Raw genomic sequence first — 9999 nt, forward strand, 5'->3', positions numbered from 1 at the left:
CTTAAACTCCGCCATGTGGCCTCATGCTTCACGTCCTCCATCAGCTCAGGTGACTGAGTCCACCCTCCCAGCCCAGCAGGAGCGGAGCTCGGCAGCGCAGAGTCCAGCTCGGGAGAGGAGGCATCTGCCGTCACGGCTGGAAGGAGAGACGTGGAGGAGAGAGGCTGCTTGGCTGCCGTGCCAGACTGAAGCTGACATTTTGTCCTGCTCTTCCCCACTTTCCTCTCTGTCGGTCTCCCGCCCTCTCAGCTTTGCCCAGGGCCCCCTGAAGGACGCCCCTAATCTGATCTGCACCCCCCACACCGCCTGGTACAGCGAGCAGGCCTCTCTGGAGATGAGAGAGGCAGCGGCCACCGAGATCCGGCGAGCCATCACCGGTAGCTATCACTCTCTGTCTTCTACTTGTCTACCACTTTCCCCCTCTTGCTTTCTCTCCCTTTCTTTCTCCTCCTCTATCAGACTCTTTCTTTCAGTCTGTTTTTCCTGTCTGTCTTTTCCTGCTTCTTCCACATAAAAAGCTTGAAGGCATTCTCTACCCGCAGAAGCTCAACAGCTGGGCTTCCCTCCCTGCCCCCCCCCCCCACCACCACCCCCTTCCCATCATGCCTCTCTCTTGTCTCTCCCCAGATGTCACATTTCCACTCCAGTGGCTGGTGTGCAGCCTTCATTAGTTGTGTGGTGTTTAGGAGATGTCATCATTAGGCCGGCTGGCTGGCGGGTAGATGCAGGCCTGAGGGGAGGGCCGCTGTTTAGAGGAGCGCCCGCGTGCTAAAGGCCGCCGCTCCCACGGCTCGTGTGCTCCGACCAGACCCTCCCCTCTGAGTCTCCAAAATCAGCCTGATTGGCCGGAGACCGATGGGGCCCTCTGGCTCATTGGTTACGTACATGAAGGCAGTGATGTGAATTCAGATGGCAAACGTGCCAACTACATCATAAAAATAAGTCATCATGACTCATGGCAAATACTGTGCACAAGAAAAAGCAAGAAATATGGCACACTTTGATAATCACTTTAAATGAATGTGTAAAACCTGCTAAATATTCTCAATCTCATTCCAGTAAGAACCTATGTGTGCGTGTATGATTTATTTTCACATCTCCATGCCTGTAGCCTGCAGTAAAAATGTATTGATTACCACTTCATTCGTTTCTAATAATTAAAATGGCAAAGCGTGATGCACAACTCTGCCCTTTTGCCCAAACGTTGCTTGATTGGCGTTTTCATGTGGCATCATGAGTGCTCAAACTCTGCACATCTCACGGTTCAGACTGACGGGCATAAACTACACTACAGTCCCTAAACAGAAGAGCGAAGCGGGACTCATGTTAGAGCAGAGATGGATTAAGTGCTACCTGTTTGTATTTAGTCTTCTGATCTTTTGATTGGAAGCGCCTGGCGGAACACTCAAGAGTGTCCGTCAGACCAGTGAGAACATTTGTACATCAGTTATGTGTTCCTCATATCTACACACATTTATGTTTTATACATGCTGGGTAAAATATATGAATTACTTATTCCAAATCACAATCAATAAAATCCCATAATGTGCTGTTGTATCTGGTCTTAAGCAGACAATTCTGATGAGAGTATCTTATGCTATGTCCACACCAATGAAACTGCAAATCAACGGAATAATAGGCATGAACAAATTCTCATCACCAGCTGCTTTTTGTTCACTGACTCACCACCCGTCTTTTTAAAGCAGAACAATCATGTTACTTGTCAGCTTGTTAACAGAACTCACAATCCCACCTTCCTAGCGCATCACCTTAGCAACACAAGCCTCATGGGAATTGAATTCTATACGTACAGCCCTACGTGTGAGAGAGATGTATCATTAATTGGAAGGTAATTGGCAGTTGTAAATGGGCCACTGTTTTTCAGACTTCCATGACTGTGAAAACAATTGCACATTCCTTCATCCAATTTAGGAAGGGAAAGCATCTGATATCAATTTGAAGGCGTTAGAAAAGGCATGAAACACTTTAGCGGAAGATCCATTTACACCTGCAGGGTGTCAGGCTCTTTTCTAGGTAGGCTTCGACACACAGAATTATCCCTAGTGGAATTTCATGCATCTTAACTACAGAGATGTTTGAAACAGGAGTAGAAAAAGTGTATTGAAATGCTGAAGCATTTGGATTCTGACTTCTGAAAAATGTTGACATGGGGAGCTACCTTTGCCATTTCTAGACTATAGGCATATTATATGTTGTTATTGCAGTACATTTCTCTGTCTGAGCTAACATTTGAAACTAACCCCACTCTTCCACTGTTGTGTTGCAACAGGCCGCATCCCAGACAGCCTAAGAAACTGCGTCAACAAGGAGTTCTTTGTCACCACAGCACCCTGGGCAGTGATGGACCAGCAGGGCGTCCACCCTGAGCTCAACGGTGCCACCTACAGGTAGAATATGAAGTACAGCCCGCATAGTCTTGTGTACCATCTGTCCTCTGTTTTTCTTTTTTTCCATTTAGCTTTAGCATTTTACTCATTTACCACTTGACAGCTTCACCCATAATCCATCATAACCAAACAATGCTTTTGCATATATTCAGAAATCGACTTACTCGCTTGTAACAACTTGTAACAATTCACTTCTACCTCCTTGTAAATGCTAGCTTGTAGCCAGCCTGTTTTGCTAGTGTCACAAGGTCATCATTTAGGCTTAGCGTGCACCTCTTAAAATATGCTAGTCTCCTATCTTGGCATGGCAGGCTTTCTTATCACCTTGGTACTGCATAATGCTAAGTTGTCCTGTCCCCTTATCCTGTTTGCTTTGCTAGCTTGCTTCTCCTCTTCTAGGTCAGTGTGTTTGCACTGCTAGCGCTAACCTTTCCACTAGGCTACAGGCTAGTTCCTCTCCTCGTGCCTGCCCTCCCCCTCCCACCCCAGACTTCACTTTGATTTCAGTGTTTGCGCCTCCATGTGCTTCTTTTACGCAGCCAAGTGACCAACCAAACTCTACAGGCCATTACTACTGGTGTACCCCAAGACAAATTAAATGCCTAAGTCTCATTCAGGTAAATACACTGCCCTCTGCTGGCTGCCCTCCAACATGTGCCTCTACTGCAGCGCTGTAACCCCCACCTTACTCTACCACCAGCCCCACTCAGATAGGGGAGTCGGATAAAACCCTGCTCTGTAACGGTCCAAGCCAGGCTTCCTCAGGGGGCATCACACTTGTGACTGTCTGTCACGTAGAACGCGCTGCAGAATTGACTGTGTTTGCACTGCCCTAAAGAGGACCTTAGGTGGCCAATCATCTGTCTGTGGTCCTCTTTTGGGAGGTTGCAATTTGGGGAATGCCTGTGCGTGTCACATTGTGTGTTGGTGTGCATATGCCACCCAAGCTTATTCACTTGTTGATTTGTCGGTCACCCCTTATCCAGAAATGACACTTTATTTTATGCTTTTAAGATCATGATGAGTCATTCATTCATTTTTAATGTTGGTAGTACTCTAGAAATACTAGCTTCTGTGTGTGTGGCTGGCTGGCTGGCTGGCTTTGTGGAGTAGGGAGGATTTTGTATCTTTCTAAAACAGACAGTGTTCTTGCAGGGGAAGGTGAAAGTGTACGTGTGTTTTTTTGAAAGGGAGAGAGACGAGACAGAGAAACATGCAGGCAGATGTGGTATTGCCATAGGCAATGTTCCAGAGTGATTCAGGTTGAAGGTGGGCCGCTGTGGATCTGTGTGTGTGCTTGTGTCGGAGTGTGTTTGTGTGTGTCTGGAATGGATGTGTATGTCTGTCCTTTCCATACCAGACAGTCCTGACTGTGTTTTTTTTCTCTGCGTGCTCTTTGCCCAGGTACCCGCCAGGGCTGGTGGGCGTAGCTCCAGGTGGCATCCCAGGGGCGATGGAGGGTCTGGTGCCAGGTGGGGTGCCTGTCGCCCACAGCCTCCCATCGGGCACCCACCCTTCCCAGGCCCCCTCCCCTAACCAGCCGTCCAAACACGGCGAGACCAGAGAACACCTGACTGAGCAATAGCACCGCACCAGGAGGAGCCATCGCTATAGCAACACCATAGCAACCAACCAAGTGAACAACCGAGCAACCAACCGGGACCAAGAGACAGTGAACTCACCCGCTGCCACACAGCACTGGGGGTTGACATTCGTTCCATGGATTTCTACTCCTCCGTTTTTAATTTTTAAATCTCTCTCTCTGTCTCTCTTCTGGTTCAGTAAACTCTTTTTTGTTGTTGTTTTTGAGTTGTGTTTTGTTTCTTTTTCTCTTTGGAAAAAAATGTTTCTTTTTCTCTTTTGGACATCCAGTGTGCTAACACTATGAAGGTGCGTTAGTGGGAAGAAAACCTCACCCCCCACCCTGACAACCCACATCTGATTGGATGGCCTGCTTCCCAACGCACCAATGGGAGAGCTCTGAGACACCACAGCATTGCGTGCTACTGGACTCTGCCCCCCTCTCCTCCCTCCCTCCCCCCCACCCAAACCCCAAACCACTCCACCTTCTCTGCCACCGCTCCCATCCTTTTCCTGGCCACTCCCTTATCTGATGTGTTGCTCCATCTGAATTTAGGCCCTGTAGATGATATTTTTTCTCTTTTGGTCTTCGGTATGAAAGAAAGAAATGAAAAAAAGGTTATGAAATATATAAATCTATATTTATCAGACATCAGTTAAAGGAGAGAAGTAGTTTGATTGCCCTCTTGCAGTGGTGATCTACAGAGTGAGCTTAACCCTTTCCTGACCTCAGTCATCCTTTTTTTGCCCCTCCTCCCCCCTAAGAACTTAGTTTATGTCTGCTCATACACAGAGGTCCTCACATACGCATAGTGAGCCTGAAGAAGTTCCTTTGTTGCTCTCACCTTTAATAGAGCCATCAGTAGACCAAATATTTTAAACATCAAGACGAGATCAAAGTTGTAAGCTGTCTGGTAGTTGGGCTTTGTCAACAGCAACCTTGAATATGCTCACTCTACAATAGCATATCTCATTGAACTCCAAAACACTTTGGGCCTACAGTAAAGTGTGGCCACCAGTTAGAGAGTGGGTCTTCAAACTGGTCTCTTTTTTCAGTGTTGGATAACATGGATCAAAAAAATGTGTGAAGTTTATGGAGCCAAGTATGAATCGGGGAAGAAAAGAACAGCTCAGACCTTGGCTACTTTCAGAAGATCTAGTGTGTTGAGACTGCATGGTCTTGATGGATTGCAGACTCTTGACATAGGCCTAGGGCCACAACCACGTCATCCGAAAATGTATTGACCCATACAGACACCTTCATTTAGAGTTGGCTTCAAAAAAGACTGTCTGTAGCTGAGAGATGTTCTGTGTTTTTTTCTGAACACCATTGACATCTTTTTTTTGTTTTGTTCTTTTTTTCTTTCTCTCTGTGGTCTCATGCTGCCGTCCCCAGAAGGACACATTTTGTGTAGCCATTCTGTAACCTGCCTGTGACTTCACTTGATGTGTGCAAGAGACTCCATGTGACTTTTTTTCTTACTGCTTGCAAAGTTGGATGTTCAGTCCAGTTTTTTTGCTGAAAGGACATTTCCTCACTGAAAGGACAGAAGGATGGACGATGTGGGACTCTCTTCTCATTGGCTGGTCCAGACGGGCAGCGATGCTCTTTTTTGCGTGTTTGCTTTCTCTTGTGTGATCGGTTGAGCCTTCTGACGGACATCACAGTTGAACAGGAAAGGGTTAAGGAGATCTCCATTCCGTAATGACTCAGGAAAACACTTTTTGCAGATGTTCTTTTGTCCCCCTCCAATTTTTGGTCCGAGAAAGAAAGAAAAAAGAATTCTGGGTAGTCTGCATATTTTCTCTCCATTTTCCTCCCATTGTGGTATTTTTATATATCAGATGCATCCCATGTTTTTGGTGTTTTAAAAGAAAAAAGAAAAAAAGTTTTGCAGTCCTGTTAGATTTGTATTGCCTAGTTAAATGTTCCTGTAATCATAGTCCTATGTGATCTTCCCTACCTTTCTCTCTCTCTCTCTCTCTCATGCTCTCTCTCTCTCTCTCTCTCTCTGTCCCTTCCTCTACCTGTTTCATTTCTTCCTTCCCCTCTCCCTTTTATTTTTTTGTTGTTCTCTTGAAGGCCAGGTTTTTGGGGCGTCCTGTACTCTGTAAGAGCAATAGCAAAACTCCTACTTAGTGCCCAACACTAGCAGAAGCAGAGGCCGTCAGCAGTATGTTTTGTTTTTAGTGTGAGTATTTGTATTTGTTTCTTGTACAAGGTGAACATTTAGCATACAGTGCAGTTCAAATAAAAGATACAATTCTGACATCCTACTTTTGGAGTCTGAGTGTCTGTGTTTGGGTTAAGTGCATCACAACACACCTTTAACGTAAGCAGAGGACTGAGGAGCTTGGATTTCAGTACCCTCTGCAAAATGCTCCAAGTTAACAAGTGGATGATCATGGTCTTTCTGACACAACAGGATTTGCTGAATTGATCTGCCTTTTTACTGTTGGTTTCTGCCTAGATTGTAATGTAGTGTGATTTTAAACATGTACTGTAGTGCAGTCAGTGTTAACTGTATTGTAGTGTGATCAATTGTACTCAGGCTTACACTGGTGAGGAATCCATTTTGGTTTCCTGGCAGCCATGACCTCTGCTCTACTTCTGCAGTTACAGCTGCAGTGTGTATTCTCACCCAGAAGAGGGCGCCATTAACATCACCAGTCACTCGTATGTGTCGGAGTATAGTTAGTATAAATATTAAAAAAGGTTTATGTGAATCTGATGAAATCAGTTCTCTTACCCGACTACTCCCACACTCCTTACCTCCGCTCGTATTTAAGATGGGTTGTTCTTGCAGCATCTTTGAGCATGGATTCAGATGCTTGTGGATTGTACCCTTCTGCAAAATCTGAGAGCTTGCAGATTCTCCATCTGGTGTGATGTGTGGAGCCTGCAGGTGAGTCTCTCTGGAGCTGATTTAAAAGGCCTCTCTTGCCTCGCAGCCCTGCAGCCAGCCCTGGAGAAACGGTTAGTCATCAAGGCTGCTCATCAAAGCCGCTTTCATGGTGCTGTTTCTAATTTAGGGGAATCAAAGTCCACATTAATCACAGTTACTACAAGGGAGCGAGGAAACAAAATTAAGATGGAACATTTGGTGTAATTGACTTTTGGGATGAAAAGAAACATTCTGACATTTGACGGTAAAGCATGCTCGTACTTCTGTCGGAGTATGTTAGAGTGTTTGGGGTTATAGAAACCATAAATGTACTGTATGCAATACAGTGGCTTTTTTCCCATATAGATATAAATTGTATGTGGGAGAGTTTTAATATTTTCAGTGATTCATCCACAGCACCAGAATCATTAGCACATGAGACAATGTCACATTGTTTGGAAGGAAATTGGTTTACAGGGACCTAGTTTCTGGACCGCAAATTCAAAAGACCACTAGTATGTGTGCATACTAAACAACGGTTAAGACCTATGAATAAACATCCCTTAACTATCACTTTACAACCAAATATCTAACTCTATGCTGGGGGGTCAGGATGTCTAGTATTAAAACATTTAGTCCATAAGCCAGAGGCTCATTTTGGGCCAATCGGTGCCAACCGAGGGCACCCAACTTCATTGTTATTTTCTGATGGCTATATGTGTCTATAACACACAAATGCATGATGGACATCTAGGACTCACAGCTGAAGCTTTGTAGAGCACTCAATATACAGGTTATGTATGACACAAAAACGCCTAAAAAGTTAAATGAAAAAAAAAACTTGCCTTGTAGTCACAAAAATTGTTTTAATTATTTTTGAAAGCCTGGAACAGCAAATAGAACATTTCTATGCCTTCAACTGTTCAGAATGGATGTGATAGTCAACACGTGTTGGTCAAAATAATTCCAGTTATGCAAAATGAAAAAACAAATCTAAAACATGTTAGATTTTTTGTGGCAGCACCCTGTGATATTTCATTTTACCATGTATGCTTGCATCTTTTATAGTTCATCTCTTAAAAGGAACAGCCTCAGCTCACTGAGTCTGATATTATGAATGTTGCATCTCTCTTCTCCAATCCTCATTCAGCTACAGCAGTCTTTTTAGATTGTCTTTTTATGCATAACTGGGATTTTTTTGACATTGTTGTTGAAGTTTGGTGGACCTAGAGAAAGATGGGAGATGTCTCAACTCATCTTTCATCACATCTTGAGGGTCAATGCTTTTAGAAATATTGTGTAATTGGTTAAATCAATTTTCCCTATGGGACGCCAAAAGAGAAATCACACTCGATTTGACCTACACCTAATGTATTATCCATGTGCAACAAAGTAAAGAGGATGAAACTTGTCACAAGACATGTTAAATCCCATCTTGAGGGAATAAGCTTTCAGAAAATATATGGTTTAAATGGTTGAATCAGTTTTCCCTAAATGGAACAGGCCAAAATACAGTATATTAGCCATACACCCGATTTACCTATACCCAATGTATTATCCATGGGCAGCATACTAATAAGGGTGGAACATGTCTCATGTCATTTTAGATCACATTCTGAGGGTAAAAGCTTTCAGAAAATGTATGGCTTATATGGTTGAATCAGTTTTCTCTTCATGGTACAGACCAAAATGTATTAGGTGTACACTTTGTTCACCTAAATCCATAAAACCCCTTTCATTTCAATTGGAAATGTACTTAAGGAGGCTGTAGGAATCTGTGCAATTTGTGAGTTTGGAAAGTCCATTGCATATACAAACAAAGTAAAAAAGTTTTGGACTTCTCCGCTGGCTCGTGGACTAATTCTGATGAGGCCAAATTGATACATATACACCTACACCTCAGCAGTCTGGGTTACTATTGTTATCTCCTGGAAGTGTGTGTAGGCCTATCTACCAACAATAATCCCATCCTTTCAAAATTCGAGAAGATTATGTTTCAGATGATGAGGTCTTAGGTTTTTAATTTTACATTCTACATGTAGGCTTCTGTAATAATGGCATGGCACCATTTTATTCTGAGTATTATATGTTCTACTCCAAATCAGTGTACAGTGGCCATTTGCTTCATTAATATGCACCATTCTTTAGGTATGTGTATATGTATGTATGTATACAGTATTTGTATATATCTGTTCAGATCCAGACATATACATACACACCTCTCCTATTTCTATCCTCAGGAGTGCTGAGTTTTGAGCAACCTTTCCCTTCATTTTAACGTCTGTAGTCCATTGTTCATCCACAAGAGGGGGACATTCTACCCATTTAAAAAAAAAACAAAGTAGGCCTACTAGTTAAAGGCACACTATGCAAGATTTTCACCTTTACGCAGCCAATTTGATGGTAAACGAACTTGAACACCTATGATAGCGAAATCTAAATGTCTACCTTTTAGCAACAGCGTTTTCGTTAGGAAGAACTAAACACTTTTTAATTAAATGTGTAATTGAATTTAATTGATTAAATTTAATTACAAAGACATCATGGCATACTGAAAGCTAATATTTCATCACATCCTACATCTGTCCTCTGTCAAACAGTTGCATTGTCAGCTCTGAACAAAACCGTTCAGGAGTTCTGGTCCGAAATGTGACTCCGAACTAGCCTGGCGGGCCATCCTATATCATTGACATGTATAGTCTAGCATCGAATCATTCACCTCGCTTAATCCAAGGGGCGGGCAGAGAATTGTCTTTCAAACTGCCTAGGCATGCAATAGGCCAGCGCTACGACCATATCCGTATCCGGTCGGCAAAACGGCAAATACATCCTTCTTCGAAAGGAATGACTTAAGTGCATTGTGTTGATCTACTTTTCAAAAGAAAAGCACAAGTCCAACTCCTCCAAAGTTGACGCTAACGCCGATTCAAACAACCGCTCTTCGTTTGCCATAGCCACCTTCCTTGTTGTTCACCGTCGCAGGATGTCGTTATCCTGTTAAGCCCGCCTTAAGACTCTCTAACGAAATAGAGCGCTGTGATTGGCCGTCATCCACGGTGTTAAGCCAATAGAAATTCCTATGGTTCGATACTAGACGTACAAGCTGAGCAAATTAATTTGCCGCC

General features: G+C 43.6%; 1 protein-coding gene across 3 annotated transcripts in view; it reads left to right on the forward strand.

Moving 5' to 3' along the window:
* The window catches only part of ctbp2l (C-terminal binding protein 2, like), an 81878-nt gene extending 75612 nt beyond the window's left edge, over window positions 1–6266 (forward strand). For all 3 annotated transcript variants that reach the window (XM_076298682.1, XM_076298684.1, XM_076298683.1), the window contains 3 exons: window positions 250–377; window positions 2291–2408; window positions 3813–6266. In XM_076298682.1, coding sequence (XP_076154797.1) covers window positions 250–377; window positions 2291–2408; window positions 3813–3993 — 427 coding nt within the window. In that variant the 3' untranslated portion in view covers window positions 3994–6266. The remainder of the gene's footprint in view (window positions 1–249; window positions 378–2290; window positions 2409–3812) is intronic.
* Window positions 6267–9999: the final 3733 nt, after the last annotated feature.

The sequence above is a fragment of the Alosa pseudoharengus genome, unplaced genomic scaffold, assembly GCF_046254945.1.
Source record: "Alosa pseudoharengus isolate Yale_2024_CS ecotype anadromous, Long Island Sound unplaced genomic scaffold, YU_APseudo_1.1 YU_APseudo_1.1_scf_21, whole genome shotgun sequence".
Taxonomy (NCBI): Eukaryota; Metazoa; Chordata; class Actinopteri; order Clupeiformes; family Clupeidae; genus Alosa; species Alosa pseudoharengus.